The sequence below is a fragment of the Nomascus leucogenys genome, chromosome 5, assembly GCF_006542625.1.
Source record: "Nomascus leucogenys isolate Asia chromosome 5, Asia_NLE_v1, whole genome shotgun sequence".
In the NCBI taxonomy this organism is placed as follows: domain Eukaryota; kingdom Metazoa; phylum Chordata; class Mammalia; order Primates; family Hylobatidae; genus Nomascus; species Nomascus leucogenys.
Window position 1 is genome coordinate 54,876,257 of NC_044385.1, and position 25,659 is coordinate 54,901,915.

Here is a 25,659-nt window from a genome sequence, read left to right on the forward strand (position 1 = left end):
GCTGCCTCCAGCCCAACCAAAGTTCCTCCAGATAAATCAGCCTTAATTCCCCATCCAACCCCACACCCCGTATTCACAAACCTCATCTTTCTGGACAAGTCCCAGCATTTCCTAGACTAGTAGCTACTTGTCCTGGCAGAGAAACCCAGTATTTGAGGCCAAAACTGGGGTCTGAGACACTGATATTTTGCTCTAGTAGGTTCTGTGAGTCTGCAGGCCCCTGATGCAAATGCTCCAGAGCTGATCTGGAATCATCCTGGGGGAACTGGTTTGGGGTGGGTGAGGGGAACAGGGTTTGATATGTGTATTTCTCATCCTTATCAAAAGGAATGACCTGCTCAGGTTGCTGTGTGTGCTCTTGTGTGCACGTGCCCAAAGCTTCATACACAGCACTGCGTTCTCCTCTCCCCAGGCACATCTCTGCTCCAAACCCTATTCAGGGGTCTAGAGCCATGTTCGAATGCCCCCGGGCCACTTTCAGGGAGGAAAAGGACAGGAAGGAACCGTTGGTCACAGGTTCCACTGACAAGAGGGGAAAACTTGGGGGTGGGGGTTCCTTTATGAGAGAGGTCACACTCGCTGCACAAAAACATCCCAAAGAGAACTGGCATTGAGCTTGTGTTGGAGAGGTGGAGATACCCCAGGGAGGAAGAGGCGAAAGGTGAGCATGGGAACACCCCTCTTTGATCCCACAAGGTGCGTCAGGGAAAGTTGGATTTCATTTAGCCCGAGATGGTGACATCTCTCCGCACGCTGCCACCAGGCTCAGTGGGTCAGAGGAAGTGAGGCTCCCCTCCTCTCCGACCTCAGGTGATGCGTGTGCGACCCCAGCCATGAGTCTGACCTCCTTTCGCTCCCGCCCGCCAGTCTCCACCCCTTTCAAGGCTGGGACTTTTTTAAGGCCGGATTCATCAGGGGTGAGCCATTTGCTCAAGGAACGCGAAACCTGGAGGGAGGCCAAAGTGACGAGCCGGCGGGAGAGGAGCTGACACCAAGAGCAAGGTAGGGACTGTTCTGTCCGAGTACCAAGCGGGAGGAGGGAGCACGCGGCTGGCTGCTTGAGCCCGGGGGTCAGAGGTGGCTGGCTGGCTGGCTCCACAGGGACGTTTACCGGTCTTCCCGAAGGCCAGAGGCTCCAAGGAAACATCCAGAGGCAGGAGAGGACGCGCACTGTCGCACACATCTTTCAAAGGCTGCTGGGGCTCCGGCGCGGCGCAGCGGGCCCGGGGGCGGTAGCACCACGCAGTGAGCCCGGGCAGCGGGCCCCTCGGACCCCGGGCCGATGGGCGCTGGGACCCGTGCGCTCCAGGCGCGTAGAGCCGGCTCCCGGTTCCCGTCACTCCTCGTACTGCGTTTCCCCGGCGCCCCGCCTCCTGGGCACGAAGCGAAGGAAAGGGGCCGGGCCGAGGTTGATCCCGCCCCCTCCCCAGTCCCTGATTGGCTGCTGCTGTTGTCCATCCGAGAATCTATTTTTGATGGAGGGGGGGGTGCCACCCAGTCTGCCCCAGATCACGTTTGCCACCGGCAGCCAACCAGTTGGGCCCAAGTCCGCGGGCAAGAAGCGATTGGGGGCGACTGAGCTCGGCCCCCCGGTCCCCCGTCCGGGTGCTCCCCCGCCGGGCCCGAAGCGATATATCCTGCCCTCCCCGGCCACCTCCCCCGCGTGGAAGCGGAGCGGCGGCCTCGCTGTAACGCAGAAGCGAAATGTAGCGAGCCGGGTGTCGCGGCTGGACGCTCGCCTTGGCTGGGGGTGTGGGGGGGCACGCCGGGGGCCAAGGAGGACTGCCGAGGAGGAGTGATGAGAAGAGGGGGTGCCTTGCATCCCCCGACACCACGGGCCACGCTGCCACTCGCCAGGCGCCCCCCTTCCTCCCAAGCGAGGGGCAGGTCAGTCCTGTGGGGTCCTGGGGCGGGGAGGGGGTGGTGGAGGGCGGGAGTCCTGGCGCGCAGCGCATTTGCTGAATCTGAGTGGTGGAGAGACTGAGGAGGCCACCCAGTTACTTTCTCTCCCTCCTCGGGGTTGGGGATACTAAAATGGTCTTTTTTGTCCCCGCCTGGGAGGAGGGGATAGGGCGTCCTGGTTCACTTTTGCTTCTTTCGTCCCAGGGCCTTAGGCCTGTCTGAAGTCTCTTTACAGGGGGAGTGGTGAGGGAGGACTGGCTTCCCCTCCTGCGAGCCCCCTCTCAGGTTCAGTGGCCTGCCAGGAACACAGGAGGGAGGCGGGGGTGTCAGCTTTTAGCGGACTCAGAAACTTTTCTGGCATAGGGGCACTGGACTCAGAGGTTTCCTCCTGGATCTCTGGTGAGGGAGTTTGAAAGAACCACAGTACTGTGTTTAAGGAGACTGGAAAAGGGAGTCCTGGTGGGTGACTGAATTGATAGAGGAAACAGTTCTCCTGGGCCAGTTCCTGGGGTTTGATACCGCCTTTCCTAAACTGAACTTGACTAATTGTGTGTGTTTGGAATACTTAAGGACCTGTTCCTCTTACCTGGTGGAACTCTCTTTAAATTTATTTTTTACGAATAAGAGCTCTTCTGGTGAAATGGAATGGGATGGGAGTCCATGAGGAATTAGGAAGCCTGGGGATTCCTTTAGGCAGAGAGAAGTGGAGCCATTACAGCTAAAGAGATGCATTTGGAGCAAGTGCATATTGGCTTACGGTGCTTTGGTTTTTGTTTTGGGTTTTGTTTTATTGCTACTTTTGTTTTTTGTTTTTGTTTCTAAGAATTCCACTATATCCAACTCTCAGTAACCCTGGGGAACAGGAGGAGCCTAATTAACTGAAATGCGTGGGTAATAAGCAATCGTTTTATGCTCTGTCCCGTCTAACTGAGATAACTCCCTTGTCCTATCTGACAAGCTCACAGGGCCAAGAGCAGGGGGAGAGGGGGAGAGGGGGAGAGACAGAGGCCTGGATCCGAGTCAGCTGTCTGAGCTCTTTGTAACACTGTTGACTCTCAAGGGCAGGAGTGGGTAGGCCTCTGGCTCTTGGCCTTGGTCTGGCAGGCTTGCCCCACTGCCCAGGGAGTCCTCCTAGCTTTGTTTTGTTTTCTCAGAAGCTAGAACGATCTGGGGTCTGGGGGACTTCACTCAGCAATCGGTTTCTCCCTGTTTCTTTGCCCTGTGTGACTGTCTTTCTGTTGCTGTCTTGTGATGATAAGCAGTCACTTTATACAGGGGTGGCTGTGTGGCAGGGAGTTTGTGACTGAATTTATAACTGAACCCCATTTAAATAATGCAGAGTTCTTAATGGTCATTCAAGAAGGGGTCTTGCTGAGGACATACTACCCACACCCAGTTGCTGAGGAAACAGTGCAGAGGGCTCCTGCACAGCATCTTCCCAATCCCAGGCTGGTCATATCTCGTTGCTGGTGACCACGGCGGTGATCCCCCAGGAGGGTTGCTGGTGGGGAGGATGGCGGGGATAGCTCCTGCTGAGCCTCCAGATGGAGCAGTGCAGGACTGACTAATTTTTGCGGAAAAAGGGAGGCGAATAGCAAACTCTATAACTATATGGTGAACTCCTAACTGCCTTGGAGGAAAATTCTTCCAGTACAAGCTGTCCTTTGCTATAGCATAATGTTCTTTTTCTTTTCTTTCTCCTTCCCACCTAAGGTGTTCCACACTGATTCTCGTGACTTTAAGGACCAGGGATTTGAAGAGGTATTAGCTCTTCCCAGGAAGAGAGGAAGTTTCTGGAAGAGAAGGGAAAGACAGCAGACGCTGCTCTGGGACCAGCAGAGCCTGAGGAGCTGTGGGAAGCTGACAGAGCCCAGCCAAAGGAGTGGGAAAGAGCCGCAGCCCCAGGCTGGCACTGTGTTCTGAAAGATTTGAACTCAAGCTGCTTTTTACGGAAGAGGGGCCACTTCAGAGGACACCCCAGACTTTGGTTGAGCTCTTCTACTCTGGATGCTCCCTGCTCTGAGGAGCCTGCCGCTGAGAACCAAAGAAGATAAGAGGACAGATACATTTTCTTCAAGCACAGAGCTGGTGGGTTGGAGTCAGGCATCTGCACCCCTAGTGGCTATCTGGTGAGGAATTTCTTGTTTCTCCCCAGCTTGCGGCTTCAGTGCTTGATGGGGCTGCCTGTTGGTGGATCAGTTTTTGCAGTGCCTGGTAGGAGTGGAGAGCCGTGGGAAGAGGTCCCGCGGCGCCCAAACCTGGGTTCACCCCAAGACTAAGTTCTTTCCCAAGTTAGAGAAGGAGAGAGAAAGCAAAAAGAAGAGAGGAAAGTTCTCCCTTCCCCTCCTCCCTGCCTGTCATGTCCTCTAAGCCAGAGCCGAAGGACGTCCACCAACTGAACGGGACTGGCCCTTCTGCCTCTCCCTGCTCTTCAGATGGCCCAGGGAGAGAGCCCTTGGCTGGGACCTCAGAGTTCCTGGGGCCTGATGGGGCTGGGGTAGAGGTGGTGGTTGAGTCTCGGGCCAACGCCAAGGGGGTTCGGGAGGAGGACGCCCTGCTGGAGAACGGGAGCCAGAGCAACGAAAGTGACGACGTCAGCACAGACCGTGGCCCTGCGCCACCTTCCCCGCTCAAGGAGACCTCCTTTTCCATCGGGCTGCAAGTACTGTTTCCATTCCTCCTGGCAGGCTTTGGGACCGTGGCTGCTGGCATGGTGTTGGACATCGTGCAGGTAGGACCTGAGTAGGGCAGCTCTTGACTGTGAGCCCAGGGCCACCTTTGCCTGCTGGGAAACTTGGAACTTCCTCTCTACCTCCCTGTCAGAAGTGCTGCTGCTTCCTAGAATACTGTTTCCCTTTGGATCATGTCCTTGGTTTCTTCTTGGTCTAGTTCCTTTCTACAGAAGCCTCAAGGAAGCCGAGTAGTCCTGGGGAGGTGGTCAGGGCAGTATTGCTAAATAGAAACAGAATTGGCTCCCGAGCTCAGGCTTGGGAGAGGAGAGATGGAAGAGGGTCATTGCTTGCCATCTCTCCCAAGCATTCCTGCCAAGCCCAGCTCAGTAGGAGACATTTACAAGGGTCTCCTGTTTATACCTTTTCTCCCCTGCATTTGGGGTTTCAAGGATACCCATAGTAAAAAGCTCAGTTTCAAGCCTCTCCTTCATCCCCCTACTGGGCAGGAATTTGTTCAGCTGCCAAGAGGGTCTCAAATTAAGTAGGAAGGCTCTTGAAGGCATTGCTTATCTTCCTGTAACCTTGGCATAATCCCCTTGGGGGGTGGGGATGGGTACTTGCTGTCTGATGCATGATTTGGAGATTTGGTGTAACAAGACCCAAAAGTGCTAATTATCTGCTGTAAATGGGGATAAAATGTCACTAGGCCTGGGCAGAACTGTCTCTCCTCTTTGCTCCTCACCTGTCATTCTGAACCTGCCCTGGGCAAAGAGGGTTCTTTTTGAGGACATTGGGTAGAATGAAGGATGAGAGTCAGTGGGACATGGAAGCTAACAGCCAGAGATGTGCTATGTTAATTTATTGTGAGTCAGGACTTATGAAGAACCTCCAGGTCCAAGAGATAAAGTTTTGTTTTTAGATAAAAGTTTTTTAGGCACAGTGTGGCACACCAAACTTTTTGAAGGTGCTGGGTTTATCTAAGTAATTCAACAATGTGTATCAAATTCCTGCTGAGTGCTGGCCTCTGTCCTAGGTACTCAGAGAAATATTAATACCAAGGCAGGAGGAGATCTGGCCTTTGCTTTTTGGGACTCCCAGTGTTCCCTGACTATGATATCTCCCAGAAGGACACAAAGCTTAGAATCACCTTCCCTGTGCCAAGCCAACCCTACAGACCATAGTGATATAGAGTCCTGCTGGTAGGTCTCACCATGCCTGTGTCCCAGGAGACTGAAGGTGGTTGGTTCTTGATAGTGTGTGCACATGGAGTACTTCGACTTGAGCTACTCAGGGGAACCCTGCACCTTTGGTTGCTCATGAGAATGGGGTTTAAGTCATGCCAAAGTGCCTTGCACTGCCTCCCCTTTCCCCAAACCTGTTATCTTAAAGATTGTTCCTACATGGAGGTTGGGAAGCCAGGCTGGAGTTTTGGGTTCCTCCCCCTAGTGGCTGCTTCTCCCCCAGGGCCGTGACTGGGACAGTAGGAGGAGGAGAAAGAGACCAGGGTAACGTTTTTCTCCACCTCTTCTATTCCTTTCCTGTGGCCTCAGTTCTCATTCTTGAAGTTGTTGCATTCTGGTTTGATACCTACAAAGGGGTGCAGAGCCAGGGTCCAGAGGTGAACTGAAAAGGGTTGTCTTATTTTCTGGATAATAATAATGGTAGTGGGGAAGCATTTGGGGGGCTCTTCGGTAGGCCCATGAGGTAGGATCCATAATCATCTCCATTTTGTAGGTAGGGAACCTATAGCTTAGAGGGATTAGGTAACTTGTCCCTGGTCATCTGACCCTAGAGCCCACACCACTAACTCCTGCGGCCTTCACCATGGCCATGGTTCACCAGTTGGTTAAAAACTCGGAGAGGGGGCTGAGCTCAGTGGCTCATGCCTGTAATCCTAGCACTTTGGGAGGCTGAGATGTGCAGATCACCTGAGGTCAGGAGTTTGAGACCAGTCTGGCCAACATGGCAAAACCCTGTCTCTACTAAAAATACAAAAAAATTAGCTGGGCATGGTGGCAGGCACCTGTGGTCCCAGCTACTTGGAAGCTGAGGCAAGAGAATCATTTGAGCCCGAGAAGTGGAGGCTGCAGTGAGCCAAGATCGTGCCACTGCTCTCCAGCCTGGGTGACAGAGCAAGACTCCAACTCAAAAAAAAAAAAAAAAACTCTGGCTGGGCATGGTGGCTTATGCCTATAATCCCAGCACTTTTGGAGGCTGAGACAGGAGGATCGCTTGAAGCCAGGAGTTCAAGACCAGCCTGGGCAACAAAGTGAGACCTTGTCTCTACCAAAAAAAAAAAAATTAGGCATGGTGGCATTCTCTTGTAATTCCAGCACTTTGAGAGGCTGAGATAGGAATGATCACTTGAGCCCAGGAGTTTGAAGTCGCAATGAGCTATGATTGTACCACTGCGCTCCAGCCTCAGCAACAGAGCCAAACCCTGTCTCAAAAAAAAAAAAAGACTCTAGGAGGAGACTATTTTCTTTGTCTTTCCTTGAAGAACTGGGTGGACTAGAATCTGGACTAATTAGAATTATCTTCTGAAGTGAGCAAGAATAAAAGTTCTTAGATGGGGTAGGGAGGGACCCCCGCATACACACCACACCCCTACCCATCCCACACACTTAGATTCCAAATCTTCTGATGTGTTGCCCCACCCCCACTCCAGGCCCATGAGCTGGAGACACTGAGAGGCCTAGGTAGGGAACCTTTGGAGCTGCTCTCGGTGTGGCACCTCGGCTCACCCCAGAGCTAGGGTCCACTTGGTGTGGATGACAATGGCAGGTTTGTCCGTGTCCTCCTCCCCGAGCCTTCCTGCTACAGCTGGGCTGGAGCAGGCCCTGCAGATGGCAACAGTGAGATGGCAGGAGGAGGTGAGTGCAGAGGGAACGAGACGTGGGACCACAGGGAGATTGTTATTCCACATCCACGGGAGTGAAAGGGGGACTGACAATCTCAGATTCAGGAAGAGCAGGACGGTTTCTAAGGATTCACACCTATATTACCCCTTCATAAGCTAAGATGGACTTCAGTAAGAGAGTCTGAAAGTGCCCCAAGACCCTGGGGCCATCTGGAGAAGCTGGCTATGGAGTGTCCCAGCATCTTGGAGCAACTGAGCAGGAGTCCGTGTTGGCCCTGGTTCAGATGTCTCCTTGGTCCAGGGCTCCCATCTTTCCTTGCTGCTGTAGAAAACTTGTTTTCTTTTCCCCAATGCGATGCAAAAAAAAAAAAAAAATTAAATTAAATTTTAATTTTAATTTAAAAGAAAAAGAAAACCCACTTTCTTCCTAGAAGGCTCATTTCTGCCTCCTCTTATCTGCCCTCCCGTAAATGTGCACAGCAGCGTCTGCAGTGAAATAAGGGGCTGGTGCTGGCCCAAAGTAGGAAAAGGATAAATGGACCTCCGTCTGCTCTAACTTCCCAACCATGGCTGAAAGTTCCTGCAGCATCTGGAAGGGAAGCAGGCTGGGGCCTGGTGTTGGCTTCTGAAGGGGGTTGGGATATGGGAGCCTCCTCACTGCAGGAGCCTTGTGCCCATCTGCCCAGTTTGGTTCTAGGCTGCTCCGGATGTCTCACTCCCTTTATCTGCCAGCCTTTGTGAGGGATGGGGTGACAGGAAGTAGTGTGCCCATCTGCACTTTAATTCCCAGCTAGGTTAAGACAGGTCCTTATTTTAACTCACTACTCACCTGCTAAGGATCTCAAACAAAGTAGGCCCTGCTGTGTATACAGAAGTCTACAGAGATGAAAGTGCATGGCAAGCGTGGCCTTGGGGAAGTAGAGTGGGAAGGAAGTATTCCTCCTGTGCCTGGGCTGCTCCTATGGCCGCAGCATCCCTGGGCGGGACACTCTTATCTGCTTCACTTGACCACCCCTTCCGCTTTTCCCATCTCTGTCCCCTCCCTGCTGTCAGGGACCCATTTGCTTTGCTCCTGCTTTGTACCGCACCGTATATCCAGGTGTTGCCCTAAAGCCCTTTCCTGGACACCTAGGGGATACCTCTTGGAAAAGCCTCAGACAGGTGAAGCCTGGGGTTACTGTAATCTCATCTGACCCAGTCCTTACCCTAAAGATCAGGTCCAGCCCAGCTTCTCCCACAGGAGCCCAGATTCTCCCACAGCCTGGAGCCTAAAGCTTGTATCTGGGAATTTAAGTCTTAATGTCTTGATTCCTGGCTCTGACTTTCTTCCCTGCTGCTACCCTCCTGAGGTGGCTCAGGCCAGAACCCTCAGTGTATGAGCTTGGATTGAAGTAGGTGAGGGATGGAAGAGGCGCATTGGAAGGCTAAGGAAGAGGTACTGGCAGGACCACTGAGGATTGAGACTTAAGGTGATTGCTGTGCCTCAGGATTTGTTTTGGCTATGGGGGAGGCAGTCTCTTCCCTCACCTACAGAATACCAGGGATCCATGAGCCCCTCACCCCAAGGTTAGAGAAGGAAAGAGATGAGGGGCTGCATTTCTGAGAAGCAGTTAAAATCTAGATGCTCCCCTTACCTCCAAGCAGGGCAGCACTTCCTGGAACGTGCCCTTTTTCCTCCCCATCAGAGCAGGAAGGCGTGGGTGGCTGCTTGGCGGACGGGTGTGACTTCAGGGGCAGATACTCCCAGCCTGGATGAACAGGATGGGGCTGAATTTGGCCAAAAGAGGAAGAAGAGCTACTCACTGTCTGCCCCTGCCACATCCTGCCTACTGCTAACCTCAGGGCCACCCTGATTCCTGGGCTAGTTCCACATCTCCAGCCTCCAGCATCTCTTCCCAGAGTCTTGTGCGTGCCCATGTGTCAGAGGCTTTCTGCCTGAGCTGCAGCTTTGAGAGGGTTTGTGGGTGAAGAAAGTATGTGTGTAGGAATTGGCTTCTCTGACCCAAGTGCCAACTCGGGGCTTTGCTGGCCTGGGGTCAGGTCGTGTGAGGTTCCAGGCTATATTCTGTAAGATCGGGAAGACTTTTGCATAGGGGCTGTTACTGTGACTGCTCCCTCTCCTTGCCTGTCTCTCATCCCACTGCTCCTAAAACTCCGTACTTTGTAGGTCCTCCTGTAGCTATAAGGAGAGGGTGCATTGTGCTGGGAGGTGGAGAGATTTGGGGGTGTTTATGGCAGCAACCAGAGGAACTTCGCTGAGCTTTATACATTTTTTCTTAAATAATAATAAAAGCAAGCAATATTCGTTACAAACAGCTCAGAAAACATTGCTCGCATACATGTGGAGTCTTCTTCTGGGCTTTTTCTTTCTACGAGTACATATACATTACATACACCTACCTGCAGAAGTGAGATTTTCATGGAGCTGGCGCTTGGAAGCAGGGTGGAGCTGGTGTTTTGGGGTGAAGATGAGTTCTGAGGCTGTGCTCTGAGAGGAGCTTTGAAGCCCACAAGGGAGGGGAGAAGAGGGGGATTTTTCCCCTCTCTCGAGCTGGTTTGGGAGGAAGCAGGAGGCGAAGCAGAGCAAGGCCGGACTGCAGGGAGCTGGAGCCTCAGTGGTATGTACCAGCCGTGTCCAAGAGTAATAGTCCCCAAGTTGCTCCAGGGCAGATGGGGCTCACTGGGGCTGCCTTCTCTCTGGGGGGTCTTAGAGTGGGAAGGGATTCACCTCCCTTCAGTGTTTGGAGGGGGCTGGCTCATCCTTTGGCTGCCTGGAAGCCCAGTAACTGTTGTTGAGATGGGGGGCTGTCTCTTCCCCATTGTTAGTCCCTAGTGGGGCTTCCCTAAGGAGAGTCCCAGGTCTTGGCCAGACCAGGAGCTCAGGCAAGCGTATGCTCCAACCCCAGTGAAAGGAGCCCTTCCCCAGGGTCCTGTGAGGCCTCCCACCCCATTCACACAGAGAGAGCTCCGACAAGAAAAGAGAGGTTCTTGCCTTATAGGGCCACCCAGCACCCAGCCTCTCCTGGTCTCAAGCCCTAGCCTCACCCCCTCCGATAGCTTTGCTTACCTTTTCGGTTATTGTGGTAAAAAATACAAAACATAAAATTTACCATCTTAACCCTTTTTTAAGTGTGCTGTTCAATAGTACTAAGTATATTCACCTCATTGTACAACAGATCTCCAGAACTCCTCATCTTCCTCAGCTGAAGCTCTGTACCTATTAAACACTCACTCTTTTCCCTGCTCCCCCAGCCCCTTGTTTCCACCATTCTTCTTTCTGCCTCTATGAATTTGACTACTTAGGCTGGGCACGGTGCCTTATACCTGTAGTCCCAACACTTTGGGAGGTCGAGGCGAAAGTATCCTTTGAGCCCAGGAGTTCGAGACCAGCCTGGGCAATATAGTGAAACCCCTGTCTCTACAAAAAATACAAAAATTAGCCAGGTGTGGTGGTGCATGCCTGTAGTCCCAACTACCCGAGAGGCTGAGATGGGAGGATGGCTGGAGCCAGAAGCCATGATTGTGCCACTGCACTGCAGCCTGGGCCACAGAGTGAGACCGTGTCTGAAAAAAAAAAAAGAATTTGACTACTTTGGATACCTCAGATAAGTAGAATCATACAGTGTTTTTTATGACTAGAGTAATGTCCTCAAGGTTCATCCATGTTATGGCATATGACAGAATTTCCTTCCTTTTTAAGGCTGAGAAATATTCCATGGTATGTATGTATGTACCACACTTTGCATATTTTGTTTATCCATTCATTCCTTGATGGACATTCGGGTTGCTTCCACCTCTTGGTTATTGCATATAGTGCTACTATGAACATGGGCATACTAATATATCTTCAAGACCTTGCTTTCTATTCTTTTGGATAAATATCCAGAAGTAGGATTGCTGGATCGTGTGGTAGTTTTATTTTTAATTTTTTGAGGAATGACCATACTGTTTTTCATAGCAGCTGCACCATTTTATAGTCCCACCAAGAGTGCACAAGGGTTCCAATCTCCACATGCTTTTTTTTTTTCTTGAGATGGAGTCTTGCTCTGTCACCCAGGCTGGAGTGCAGTGGCACTGTCTCGGCTCACTGCAACCTCCGCCTCCCAGGTTCAAGCAATTCTTCTGCCTCAGCCTCCCCAGTAGCTAGGATTACAGGTGTGCGCCACCATTCCCGGCTAATTTTTGTATTTTTAGTAGAAACAGGGTTTCACCATGTTTGCCAGGCTGGTCTCCAACTCCTGACCTCAAGTGATCCACTTGCCTTGGCCTCCCAAAGTGCTGGGATTACAAGCATGAGCCACTACGCCCAGCCCAAACTCTACATCCTTGCTAACACTGATTATTTTCTGGGTTTTTAAATAGTAACCATCCTAGTGGGTGTGAGGTGATCTCTTACTAATCTACAGTATTGCTCAACTTTATTTTATCTATTTTATTTTATTTTATTTTATTTTATTTTATTTTATTTTTGAGACGGAGTTTCACTCTTATTGCCCAGGCTGGAGTGCAGTGGTGCAATCTTGGCTCACCGCAACCTCCACCTCTTGGGTTCAAGTGATTCTCCTGCCTCAGCCTCCCAAGTAGCTTGGGATTACAGGCATGTGCCACTATGGCCAGCTAATTTTTGTATTTTTAGTAGAGACAGGGTTTCTCCATGTTGGGCAGGCTGGTCTCAAACTCCTGGCCTCAGGTGATCTGCCCGCCTTGGCCTCCCAAAGTGCTGGAATTATAGGTGTGAGCCACTGCTCCTGGCCACTGCTCATCTTTAACGACAGAGTGTGGGTGTTGGAATTGCCTTGAAAGACCATCTGATCTGGTCCCTGAATTGAACATTTTTCAAGAGCTTGAGGCCCTTGTAACTTGTCTAAGGTGTCCAGCTCGTCTACATGAGGAGGCGTATTGGGGAGATAAGCAGGAGGCCCATCTCTGCTGTCTCCTGTAGGAGACCCAAGGCTCTTGGTGCAGTGCCCATGCCCAACATAGTGCTTGACCTCCAGCCGTGATACCCAGACCAACCCATATATATCCGCCTGGCCTCCTGCCTCCTCCTCCCTCTCCAAACCTGGAGGCTTTCCATTCTTAAAACAAATAAAAGAAACCACCTACCCTGTTAGGGCTAGGGAGGGAGACACAATCCTAACCTTTTTTGCAAGTCCTCAGTTTCAATTGCAAGTAAAGTAGCTTTCAAATAGCCAGTCCTGGTTCCTGCAATCCTCTTAGCACTAACTAGTAGAATACTGTCTGAACCCCAGTTTCCTTATTCACAAAATGAGAATAAAAATAGCCCCTACCTTATTGGGTTGTTAAGATGATTAAAAGAGAAAATACATGGAGAGCACTTAGCCTAGCACATATTGAGTCCTTAATAGATGTTAACCAAAGCCATTGGTAGGAGAGCCAGGATTGATTGTCTTGGGACTAGAACTCAGGTCTCCTGACTCCTGGTCCAGGGCTCTTCCTACAGGAGTACACTTGCTTCTCCTAGCTGACAGACTGAGGAAGGTGTGTGGGGTAAGGCAGTGCACAGAGAAATAAAAAGCCTCTTGCAGGCCAGCATTCAGAGGTTTGGGGGCCACAGCCTTAATTCAGAGCCTGTTCAGAAGGAGAGTTGCTGTGGCTGAGGCCCAAAGCCCTTGGAGATAGAAACCAAACAAACTCTCTAATCTCCCCAGCCTCGGCCCCAGCCCCGTGGAGCCCAACTCTTCACAGCTGAGACAACAGAGAAACTGGACTGAAGGCAAAGGGGCCAGGGATTGCAATTTGAGGGGGGATTGCAAAGGATTTCTGGGGTGTCAGGCAGCCCAGGGCAGCTCAGCTGTGTGGGTCCCCATTACCCTTCCCCACCTACCTTCAGGAAAACAGAAGGTAGGGCCAGACTGAGAGTCTCCCAGTTGGCAGAGACCCTCTCCATCTCCCTGGTTCTGGGTGGCAGGAAGGGGGGTTGTGTTTTTTGAAGAATCATGGGCTTGGTTTGGTTCCAGGATTATTGGAGGAAAGGTGGCTGGCGTGCTCACTCCCTGCTGATTCTATTTCCTCCTCGAGCCCCTGATCTCACTACCTGTTGAACCTCAATGCCCGCCCTTTGGGGCACTGAAATTCCTGGGTTCTGTTTTCACCTCGTAGCATTGGGAAGTCTTCCAGAAGGTGACAGAGGTCTTCATCCTAGTGCCTGCGCTGCTGGGGCTCAAAGGGAACCTGGAAATGACCCTGGCATCAAGGCTCTCCACTGCAGTGAGTGTCCTGGCTGGGAGGAGCGGGGCACAGAGAGGACTCTGGGCAGCACACAGCCAGAGACTGGGAAAGGGCTACGGGCCCTTCTGCACTGCCCAGGCCTGGAGTGTGGGGCTGGGGTGGGAAGGGAGGGCCTGGCTGGGCAGGTGTAGGGAGATCCCAGGCTGGGTGTCCTGCTCCTGGGCAGGGGCTCCCTGCCCAAAGTGGTTCCCAGGCTTGGTTTCTGGATGTCCCAGCCACCCCTGGACTCCTGCCCCACCCCCTACCTCTCAACCACCTCGTGACTGTTTGTGCAGCTTTGACAGGCAGGCATCATGCTGGTTCCTCCACCCGCACAGATGGGGGCCTCCTCTGATCTCCAGCCCTGCTTTGCAGCTGGGCGGGAGCAGAGCCAGGCCCTCCCAGCACCCCCAGCCCCCCGGCCATACCATTCCCTTTACCCATGGCAGCTTGCCCTTCTTTAAGGGAACAGACAGAGAGGAGTTGCTCGTCATTCCTACTTCCCGCAGTTGTGAGCTGTGACGATTCCGGGCCTTAACAGATACAGGGCCCTGGGTTGGAGGTGGGAGATGATAAAACTCAGGAGGCCAAGAGTCTAGAGAAGGTGACAGAGAGAAGTGGCATCCAACTTAACCCACCCTGACTTGCCATACCCGACTTCTGGCCCATGCCACCCACTCCTTCCCAAATACTCTTGGAGCCTCAGTCCTGCACCAGCAGCTGACCTTTCCTTCCCTGGGATAGCAGGCTGGCTTCAGAGTCAGGGACTGGGTTGTTCTGACCCATGCAGGAACGGGCTGCCCAGATAAGCAGGGCAAAGGATAGAAGTTGCCTCTGCTCAGCTGGTGTCCTGAGAGGAAGAGAGGCGACTGCCTAGCGGACCCCCTTCCCACCCACCACCCAGCTGCAGGAGCTCAGCTTTAGCTCCTTCCCTCTCGCCTCAGTTTCCCTGATCCTGCTTCAGCTTTCCAGGACTGTCAGGTCCTGCTCTCAGAGTCTTAGGCCACATGTACTGCCTCATGATCTAGGCAGGAGCCTAATGGGTGGAGCTTCAGGCCTTTTCCAGCCTGGAGCTCCAGCCCCTTGCCCTCCCTTTCCCAGGCCAACATTGGACACATGGACACACCCAAGGAGCTCTGGCGGATGATCACTGGGAACATGGCCCTCATCCAGGTAAGAAGTCAGGGACCAGAGAGGGTGGGCTAAGCTTCCCCTTAGTCAGGAATCTCTGAAAAGCTCAGGTCAGCCCCAGCAGGCTCCCGAGTGAATCTCCAGTATCCCACTGAGCTGGCTTCCCCCAGAGTAGCTCTAGGAGGTAACTAGGTTACCCAGGAAAACGCCCAAGATGAGGAGGGCCCAGCGTCACCCATTCTGGTTCTCAGTTCTTGGTGGTGCAGGTGCCTTTGAGTCCCAGCAGATCCTGGCAATATGAGCAGACTCAGGAGTGCTGAGATGTCCTGTGCCACTGCTGTCCCATTTCCCCATGAGACCACACAGGTTCAGACTGGGAGCCTTCCCCTTTGAGGCCCAGGCCTTGACTCTGGGTGGAAGGCTCCGGCTCTGTTGAAGCTCACTCCCATCCCCAGAGGCACACTCATTCAGCCAGTAACATGTTCCGGGCTCCTGCAGAGTGCACTGCCCAGTGCTAGTGTCTGGTGTGAACCTAAATAAATAAAGACATCCTTCCAGCCTGGGAGGACTGGACCATGCAGTCCAGCCTGCCTCCTGGGGCTACTGCCAGCCAGGAAGAGGTCTGCCCAGATGCTTATGACCTCAGCTTAGGAAGCCCACTGCTCTCAGGGCTTTCCAAGTTACCACTCCTGTCCCCAGGTGCAGGCCACGGTGGTGGGCTTCCTGGCGTCCATCGCAGCCGTCGTCTTTGGCTGGATCCCTGATGGCCACTTCAGTATTCCGCACGCCTTCCTGCTCTGTGCTAGCAGCGTGGCCACAGCCTTCATTGCTTCCCTGGTACTGGGTAAGGAAGGGAGGGCATAGAGGACTAAGGAGTGCCGCCCCAGAGAACACTGCACCTGGCACTTCCACTCTTTCTTTTTGTTTGTTGAGACTCCTTTATCTCTTCTCACCCTGCCTGCTGCTCCTCCCATTTCCTCACCAGGTATGATCATGATTGGAGTCATCATTGGCTCTCGCAAGATTGGGATCAACCCAGACAACGTGGCCACACCCATTGCTGCCAGCCTGGGCGACCTCATCACCTTGGCACTGCTCTCAGGCATCAGCTGGGGACTCTACCTGGAACTGAGTGAGCCACCAAGAGTGTGGCTCGGGTGGAGTCCTGGGTGGGGTTAGGAGAGATGGTAGTAGTTTGCAAATCTGCAAGAGTTTCTTCTGTGTTCTTAAACTATTTGGTTTGAACACAGGTTGTAATAATTCCTGATCTTAGAGATGTGAAGCTAAGTACTGATCTCAAATTCAAGCAGGCATCAGGGGCAGGGGAAAAGTATCAGAAGTATATTCCTGTGCGGTCCTGCAGATTCTTACTTCTCTTGGAGGGATGAGGTGGAAAGGGTAAGGGAAAGGAACCAGAGGCTGAGCTCTGCTTGCAAAATGAAGAAGCGGGTGGGAGATGGTGATTTCTGGGATCCAATCAAGAGACCTAGAGTCTCTGTCCTCTGGTCTCTGTCCCTAATTGGTTCAGTGCCTGGCTAGCTCTCTACCTTGGTTTCCTCGTCCATAAAATGGAAAAGGCTGGTCCCACCTACCTCCTGAGCTGCCAGTGAAGATCAAATGGGGTAATGTGTTTACTGGCATTTAGTGTAGTCTTGCTATTGATCTGTTGGGACATTTTCAGGCTGAGCCAGGGAGAAACTTGGGGTAGGGAAACACAGTGCTTATCTCCTTCTGACCTCTGCCCTCTCAGATCACTGGCGATACATCTACCCACTGGTGTGTGCTTTCTTTGTGGCCTTGCTGCCTGTCTGGGTGGTGCTGGCCCGACGAAGTCCAGCCACAAGGGAGGTGTTGTACTCGGGCTGGGAGCCTGTTATCATTGCCATGGCCATCAGCAGGTAGGCTGGGGCCCTGAGTATCCACTCCTACCCCACTCCCACCCTGCCACAGGCTTCTTTTTAAGCCCTGGAGAGAGGGGGTGGGGGTCAGACCCTAGAAATGTGTTCATTAGTGTATCAGTCACGTGTCCTTCTGTTGAAAATGACAGAAACCAATACGTCACTCTCTTTTCCTGCCTATAAATACTGGCTGCCCACATCGCTGGGTGGAGCTCCGTGAGTCTTTATTAGTTCAGGGTGCTGCCCAATTTGTGAATGTTTCTTTGCTCAAATAAACTCTGCTAAATTAAAAAAAAAAAAAAGAAAGAAAATGACAGAAACCATCTGAACTGGGTTCCATTCCAAGGCAGAATGTATTGACCTGGAGAACCAAAAAGGCACAGCTGAATTCAGGGACATACCTAAGATCAGGGCCCCAGTACTCTGTGACTCTCAGCTCTGCTCTTCTCTGTCATGGCCTACAGCCCAGATTTATGCTTTTCTTACTCCTACCAATTCCAGTGAGAAGAAAGATTCTTTACCCCAACAGTTCCACAAAGTCCCAGAGTAGAGTTCCACTGCTTCTCATCTGGTGACATGATTATCTCCAAACCAGTCAGCGTGGCCTTGGGGCTGCAATCCTCTGATTGGATGGACCTGGAGCCTAGCTATCATTGAGGCATTGTCACCTGAGCCACAGTCACTGAGCTTGAGAGAGGTGGTTCCCTGAGGAGGAGCCCAGTGCTATCACCAGAAAGGGAAGTAAATGCTGAGTGGGCAGAACAACAGAGGTCCTCAGAGGCAGATAGTCCTGCAGGCTGCTCCTCCAGCCAACTTAGAGGGCAGGTACAGGGGGTGGTTGCCTGACCCAGTACCACCAGCTTGTTCTGGAGTCACTGTGCCCAGTCAGAATATTATGAGCAGCACCTAATCCTGTCAAGGGAGGCAAGGACTGGACGATGAGGAACTCCTGAGAGCCATGGTGCTTCCCTTCATCTCCAAGGATAGGTGGGCCTGGACCTCTCATCCCAGAGACTAAGGCAGAACCCTTCAGTGGTCTTTGCGTTGTTTTGTCTTTATGTCTCTATAGTGTGGGAGGCCTCATCTTGGACAAGACTGTCTCAGACCCCAACTTTGCGGGGATGGCTGTCTTCACGCCTGTGATTAATGGTGAGGTCGGAGGGCAGGGCTGGGGGAAGGAAAGGGACATTAGAAGAGGACTTAAGGGGTTGGTTTCTGTATCAGTCAGGTTCCAGCAGACAAGAAAATCTAGCTCAGATGGTTCAAGACCTTAATGAAGGGACTGCTTACAGAGGTCGAAGCAGAGTAAAAGGACAGATAAGGGATGTTGAGGCACCCAGAGATTAGCAGCAATGGGAAGCCTCTACTCCTAAAGGGTCAAGGGGAGTATCTTAGTCCATTATCTGTTGCTAGAACAGAATACTTGAAACTGGCTAATTTGTAAAGAAAAGAGGTTTATTTAGCTCACAGTTCTGGAAGCTGGGAAGTTCAAGATTGGGCAGCTGCGTCTAGTGAGGGCCTCATGCTGCATCCAAACATCCAAATGGAGAAACCGAAGGAAAACTGGGCGTGTGCAAAATGGGCAAAACAAGAGAGGCAAACCTCGCTTTATGACAACCCACTCTCATGGGAACTATACCTTTCCCAAGAAAGACATTAATCCATCTTAATAACCTATTCACTCTTAAAGGCACCACCTCCCACCACCACATTTGGGGACCAAGCCGCAACATGAGTTTTGATGGGGACAAACTATATTCGAACCATAGTAACGAGGGAATCGCATTATAGGAGTCCAGTGAAAGCTCTGTCTTTGCCCCCAACATGGGGAAGCCAATGCTGAAAAGCAGGGAGGGATTGGGAAAGAAATACCTGATCTCTCTCTCCACCTGCCCTCTGGTCGCCTGCTCTTGCCTCCCACTGAACAAACACAGTGGAAGCAGCCAGCAAGGGAGACTGGGTGATGCAGTCCATGGAGACCAGTCCCCCAGAGCTCAGAGCAAGGCTGAGAAGAGCAGGGACCTGGCTGGGATGTGAGGGCAACAGAGAAATCAGCACAGGTCCTGGCGGAGATACCAGATTCCAGAGTTTGAAGCTCAAACCTGATCCTTGAAACTGGTTACCAGAATCAGCATATGACCATAGGGTGCCTGGGTCTGCTCAGAGCATTGGAGGGAGGTGAGGCAAGGCAGGGCTTCATCCCCTCAGCTGTGTAGGAAGGCAGGTGCCCATGCTCTACTGGTGGAGAAGTCAGGCTCTCTGAGTCTGCAGATCTGCACGTATCCTTTCCAGCACTGTCACAGCTTTGCCAGGAGAACATGGAACTGCTGCATCTCCATAGAGGGGAGGATGGGGGAGGCTGGAAGATGCCCTAGAAGCAGGGGTCTTTGTCTTCCTTCTTGGTGCCTTACTCTTCTTTTGGGGACTGGTGAATGGATGATGCCCACATAGATCCTAAATGAAGACAGAGGACAGTGCCTCTATATATAAAAGACAAAGAGTGAGAAGATCATTTTGTTCCCACTCCTCCCCCTGACCTCTGTCTGTGTCTAAGCCCATATGTGTCTCTGCAGGTGTTGGGGGCAATCTGGTGGCAGTGCAGGCCAGCCGCATCTCCACCTTCCTGCACATGAATGGAATGCCAGGAGAGAACTCTGAGCAAGCTCCTCGCCGCTGTCCCAGTCCTTGTACCACCTTCTTCAGCCCTGGTAACGGCAGATTCCCAGCCTCCCATCCCTGGGGGGAGTGGGCCTACTGTCGGTGAGCTTCACTTAAGAGACAGCTGGGGCCCAGATCCACAGGTTCTCCTCTGCTGGGCTGTGCCAGCTATTCTGAAGGGCAGAGCCCAGGCAGGAGGGCTGTCTTTTCCTGGAGCACCCTAGGGGTTGGAGACCACAGGATGGAGAAGTAGAGACATTCATCTGTCTGTAGCCCTGGGGTATGGTGCCGTCCCTCCTGACTTTGAAAGGCCTTCTGGGGCCAGGTCTTCTCCTCCCCTCCTGTTTACACCCTCTTTTCCCCAATTTCAGATGTGAATTCTCGCTCAGCCCGGGTCCTCTTCCTCCTCGTGGTCCCAGGACACCTGGTGTTCCTCTACACCATCAGCTGTATGCAGGGCGGGCACACCACCCTCACACTCATCTTCATCATCTTCTATATGACAGCTGCACTGCTCCAGGTACAAAGTGGCAGGAGCAGGGGCATGGGAAGGAGCCAGGATGCCCTGCAGGGATGGGAGAGGAGGCCAGACTTGGCCTCTTAGACACTCAACCTCCTCTTTCTCTGTGTTGGGCAGCTGATAAACACCAGACAAGGGTGCAGGAGAACAGATGGTAGTTCCAGTAGAGTCACCAACATGCTGTGTGACTTTGACCCTGTTCTTTTACTTCTCTGATCCTCAGCAATACATTTGTAAATTGAGAGGAATGGACCAGGGGTGGTAGTTTTCATGCAGGTGGTCGTAGGATGCTGAGCGTGCGGGGTTTGCATGCCACCCCCACTGGCCACAGAGCTCCACATGGCTCTGTTTTGCATGTTGAGCTTTCTCAAGAAATTCATTTGCATAAAGGGTCCCATAGCTTGAAAAACTGTCAAAATCACTGCACTAGATAATCTGTCGGATCCTATGTAGCCTTGCCATTCCATAATACCATGACACTTTCTCCCTTGTATTATTACATTGTAAAAGCTTTTTATTTTGAAATCATCACAGAATTGTAAGAAGTTCTCAAAAAAAGGTTCAGAAATCCCATATACCATTACCCAATTTCCCTCCATGGGAAAATAACATTTTGCATAACTTTAGGACAGTATCAAAATCAGGAAATTAGCATTGATACAATCCGCAGTGCTTATTCAGATTGCACCAGTTTTACATGCACTCGTGTGTGTGTGTGTGTGTGTGTGTGTGTGTGTGTGTGTGTGTGTTCTATGCAGTTTTTATCACAAGTGGAGATTTGTGTGATTACCACTATAACCAAAATACAGAAAACTGTTTCATCACCACAAGCCTCCCTTATGCTAGCCCTTTACAGCTAGGTCCACCCTTATTATTACATTTTAAATTTTTATAGGTTTGATTTTTGAACAGTCACATAGTTCAAAAATGTTTTCAGGTTCATAGTGAAACCTCAGTGAAAAGTCTTCTTTTCTGTCCTCTTCTTCACAGCCATCTGTTTCTCACCTTCACAGACCATCAGTATTATCCCTTTCTTGTGTGTCCTTCAAACGTATTCTGTATTTATAAAAGTAAACATATATTTTTCTTATTTCCTTCCTCTTTTTTACACACATGTGGTATACTGTACACACTGTCTGCACCCTGCATTTTTCACTTAAGTTTATCTGTGAGATCATTCCATATCAATACATAAAGAGAACAACACCCTGATTTTCTCACAGCTCCATCGTATTCTATGATACACAGACCATAATTTTATTTCGCCAGTCCTGTATTGATTAACACCTATCCCTCCAGCCCCCTCACCCCCAGCTTTAGAAAGGTTGTGTTCGGACATCTTGGCAGGGACGGGGCTGAGAATCAGCCATATGCTGTTGCCCTGCAGCAGTTAGCCAAGCCGCCGCATTCCATTGCTAGTGGGTTCCAGCGCAGCACGTGGTGGGAAGGTGGGGGTGCGTATGCCAAGGGTCTGTGGTGGAGGTTTTCAGCTCATCCCTTGGCCTGGATTGGAAAGGATGAGCCTCGGTGCCATCACCCATGATGAATACCCTGGAGACACTCTTGCCTCTGCTCTCCTCTCTAGATCTGTGGAGGGCCAGAGCGTGACACTTGATCCCCTGTAAAGGCTCTTATTGATCCCTTTGCCACCTCCTCCCAGTCGTGTGTCCTGGGGCCTGCTCAAGAAGCTGGAATGTGAGGACAGCTGCTACCATTCCCTTCCTAGGGCACGTCCCAAAGGCCTCCTGGCTATGCTCTTTATTTGGGACCCTTCTGCAGCTGCTGGAAAGGGTGTGAAGTTATGGAGGGTAGGGGAGCCAAGGCCGTGGTAGCACAAGACAGCTATGTGCAGGGCAAGGGAGAATGTGAAGAGTCACCTCTGGCTTCCTTGGAGAGAGGGCAGGATTCTCTCAGGCAGAGCCTAAAATTTAAGAAAAAAAAGAGAGAGAGAGGACAGGAGAGGACAGGAGGCAACCAAGATTGCCTAAAAATAGGTATCAGTTCTGGCTTCTGGATCCCTTAAGGGCTGTGGTTCCCGCATCTGGATCCCTTAGGGCAGAATTTTCATACCACAGTATTTACAAAGTATAGTCAAGGGTAAAACCTCCCAGATGATTGACTGTATTGGAGCTTGACCGTCAGAATCTGTTTCATTCTCACGCAGATGCAGTCATTTAGGGAGCCCAAATGTCAGGCACTGTGCAGATTCTAGGAGATTAAGGCCTGCCCCACCGTGGTATTCTAGATCAAGGGCATCGCCAACTTAAAAGCGCATGTAAATCTTGTTAAATGCGGACTCTGACTCAGGAGGTCCAGAGATTCTGCATTTCTAACAAGCACCCAGCTGTTGTTGATGCTGCTGGTCCTGGGCCCACTAGCGAGATTCTGATCTGAGTCATTCTTCATTATCTGTATTAATAGAAGGTAAGCAAGAGTACAGATAAAATCAAAGCTGCAGATCATGTCAAATGTATTTTGAATTGGTATGCATTGTCTGCTTTATATTAATATTGAGGTGACTTATTCACAATTCAACTTTATTAGGACTAATATTAAAATAAACTTGCATTCTTTGAGCCCAAACAATGGAAAGGAAATGGAATGAAAAGCCACAACAACAGAATGAAAAGGGTCAGGAGGAAGCCAGCTTGGGATGATCATCTGTTACTTAAGACAACCGCCAGCAGCAGCTTCAAACACTATCCTTATACCACTCTGCCTAGAGAAGACATCCCTTTAGGAAAAGCTGACTCCAACAGCCAGCCCCCTGCCAGGCTCCTAGAAAAGCCAACATGGTGGGAATTGGAGTGACCCCAGAATGAGGTGACCCAGAGTTAGAGGCAAGAGGGCTGAGTTCCTGCAACAAGTAGGATTTAGGTCAGGAAGCTCCTTGTTTGGTAAACTTGGAAGCAGAATATAATGCTGATATGGGTGACCCTGGGTCGTAGCAGCATCTTCCTTTCTAAAGAGCTCTTATTGTGCCTGTTGTCTGCTCAAGGTGGTTAATTGTGGGGTGGAGGAACACAGAGAGGTTGCTGGGGTGGAAAGAGGAAGATTAAAAAGTAAGGATTGTGGCCAGCCAAGCCTTGTGATGCACTGAATGGGTCTGATCGTGTGGCCTCTGGCTCCCCCTGGAGAGAGAGGATGGCTATAGGCTGGGCCCTTTTGTCTCCCCAGGTGCTGATTCTCCTGTACATCGCAGACTGGATGGTGCACTGGATGTGGGGCCGGGGCCTGGACCCGGACAACTTCTCTATCCCATACTTGACTGCTCTGGGGGACCTGCTTGGCACTGGGCTCCTAGCACTCAGCTTCCATGTCCTCTGGCTCATAGGGGACCGAGACACGGATGTCGGGGACTAGCTTGGTCACTCAACCTTTTCCCCATCCCTCTGCACTTTCTATTTGAAATTTTTCTTTTGTTCCCCTGTCCCTACTCCACCCCACACTCCCACCTCTTTCTAGGACTTCACTTTGATACCAAATTCTCATTATTTTCAATGGGAATTTTTATACATTGAGCCAAGTTTGTATAGCAAGAATTCGGGAAACACAGATGGCCTGAGATAAGCAGTACAAGTAGGTTTTTGAGACAATCACCAAGTGCAGTTTCATGGTAGGTGCCTCCAGGTGATGTGGACTGGGGCAGGGGAGTTTTGTCTGGAATCTGGGGACATGGGGTTTGGCTTTAGCAACCTGTCTTGGCCCTAATGAGAAACCCTTTGTAAGTGGGCTCTGGATTTTTGGTTTTGTTTTCTTTTTATCTGTTTTGTTTTATTTTTGGTTTTGGTTGAACAGAGGGACAGAAGAATAAGTAACACTCCAAAACACAGACATACTTTTGTAGAAGTGGACCAACTTCAAAGCTCTGGACAGGAGACAGCTGCTCCAGGCCCCTGTGATCCCAGCTCTGTCCTCTTGCCCTCCGGACCTAAGCGTTCCCACTTGCAGAAAAGTAAGGTGGACTGATTTTTCAATTTGTGCACATGCCTCTTGTTCAATGGCCTGATCAACATCAACCCCTCCCTCTGATCATTTCCAGTTGATTGTCATATCCAGGAAAAAATGGAACAGTGCACTCTTCTCCCTGTTGACCCATGTCCACCTATAGGTTCCCCAAAATCCACATTCTCCCTGGGCCCAGAGGACTGATTCTTTGTCTCTCTTCGACCTTCATCTCAAATTGTCTCTAAGCACTACCTTCCCCAGAGCTTGCCGGGTTGGGTTTTGAGATTAGGGACAGGTCATGGGTATGTGGAGAATGGTTTGGAGGTTGAGGACAACCATAGGTGTCTCATTGCTGCCATTTCTCCTAAGGACATAATCACTTGGTCACCTTGGACCCTGTCACTTCCTAAAATTACTTGTTCTGTCATGCCATAGAGGTCAGTTTTCCTCTTTCTTGGCTTCTACCCACAAACATTCACCAATCGTTTATTCGCTCATTCAGCAAATATGCAGCCTCCGCGAGATGAGCTCTCCTGCAGACAAGCACGGTCTGAAACATTCTTTGAGCAATATTTATTGAGTGCCTACTATGTGTTAGGTACTGTGCCGGGCACTGATAAGCCAGTGGTAAGGGAAACACAGCTCTAACCTCACCTCATTCTCCAGGTTACAAAGGCCACGTGCCCCTTTCAATCTGGCAGAGAAAGTTTCCTCGTTGTAAGTATTTGCATCTACTTCAAGCCAGATTCTTCTGCCTCTTTCTCCTTTCCAGACCCCTACTCTGTGCAGTGCTGACCACAGCTAGAGCCACCAGCCCCATTGCTCAACCAGTATTTATTTCCCTAAACGACCCTTCCTCACATTCCCTTCCCTCCACCTCTCCTCACCAAGCACCCAAAAGAGGATTTAGAACTAGCAGGGTGGACATCATCTGGTTGTTTCTACTTTTCTCTGCCTAGCACAAAATTAGGAGAAAACTGGAGTCTCCATCCGCAGTCACACGTGTACAGATCTGGGGATTTGGATGTAGGCTTTTTGTAACTTCTCTCTCGGAAGCTTCCACAGAAACCCTTCCATCTGTAGCCTCAAGGACCCACCTCCAAGGGAAGGCTTAGGCAATGATCCTGTTTCTACCAACACCACACCTTATCCCAGGAACCTGCCCTAGACCTCCAGAGACCATATTTTCTGTCCCTCCATTTCTACCCAGACCTCCAGACCTCCTTCTGGAATCATAGAACCGTAGAATTGGAAGGAATTTTAGAGGTTTTCTAGTTGGAGTTGTGTCCAACAGAATTCATTAACACCAGCCTGGGCTTGTTTTTCTTCCTCCCTCTGGACTTTTTTCATCTTTTCCTCCACCTCAAAAAACACTTACACACAGATTCTTCTTGTACAGGCATCAAAACCAACTCCTCTGCCCCTAAGGCTGTGTCCCTATGGTTTCCAGCCACCCCTACCCCAGTCACTCGCCCCTTCCTCATCTCTGGAATTTGGCCAGGCAGTTCCAGAAGACTCTGGAGTGACCTCCTTTGCCTAAAAAGCAGACAGATAGTCATGCCCCAGGCCCTGAGTGTGTGAGCAGAGGAGGACTGTAGGGTGAGAGGGAAAGAAAATGAAGGTGACTTTCATGGAAGATTCATTTCTTTTCCCCGATTGTACCAACTGCATGTACTTTTGGCCTGGCTGCAAGGAGCAATATTGGTTTACTCTCGTATCCTTAAAAAGTTACAGAACTGTGTCTTAAGAGAATTATTTATAGTTACTATAACTGAATTGACAAATGTCAACTTAACTGATAAATTATATTTGGTAAAATAAAGAGGACGTTTATTTAGA

The 25,659-nt window shown here is 50.9% G+C and overlaps 1 protein-coding gene across 1 annotated transcript; it reads left to right on the forward strand.

Moving 5' to 3' along the window:
- Positions 1-1,496: 1,496 nt before the first annotated feature.
- SLC41A1 (solute carrier family 41 member 1) lies at positions 1,497-25,659 on the forward strand. Its single transcript, XM_030813112.1, has 11 exons — positions 1,497-1,887; positions 3,616-4,633; positions 13,558-13,665; positions 14,767-14,838; positions 15,496-15,640; positions 15,782-15,928; positions 16,547-16,694; positions 17,764-17,843; positions 19,268-19,402; positions 19,724-19,872; positions 23,050-25,659. The coding sequence occupies exons 2-11, from the start codon at positions 4,262-4,264 to the stop codon at positions 23,233-23,235; spliced, it is 1,542 nt and encodes a 513-aa protein (XP_030668972.1). The 5' UTR covers positions 1,497-1,887; positions 3,616-4,261; the 3' UTR covers positions 23,236-25,659.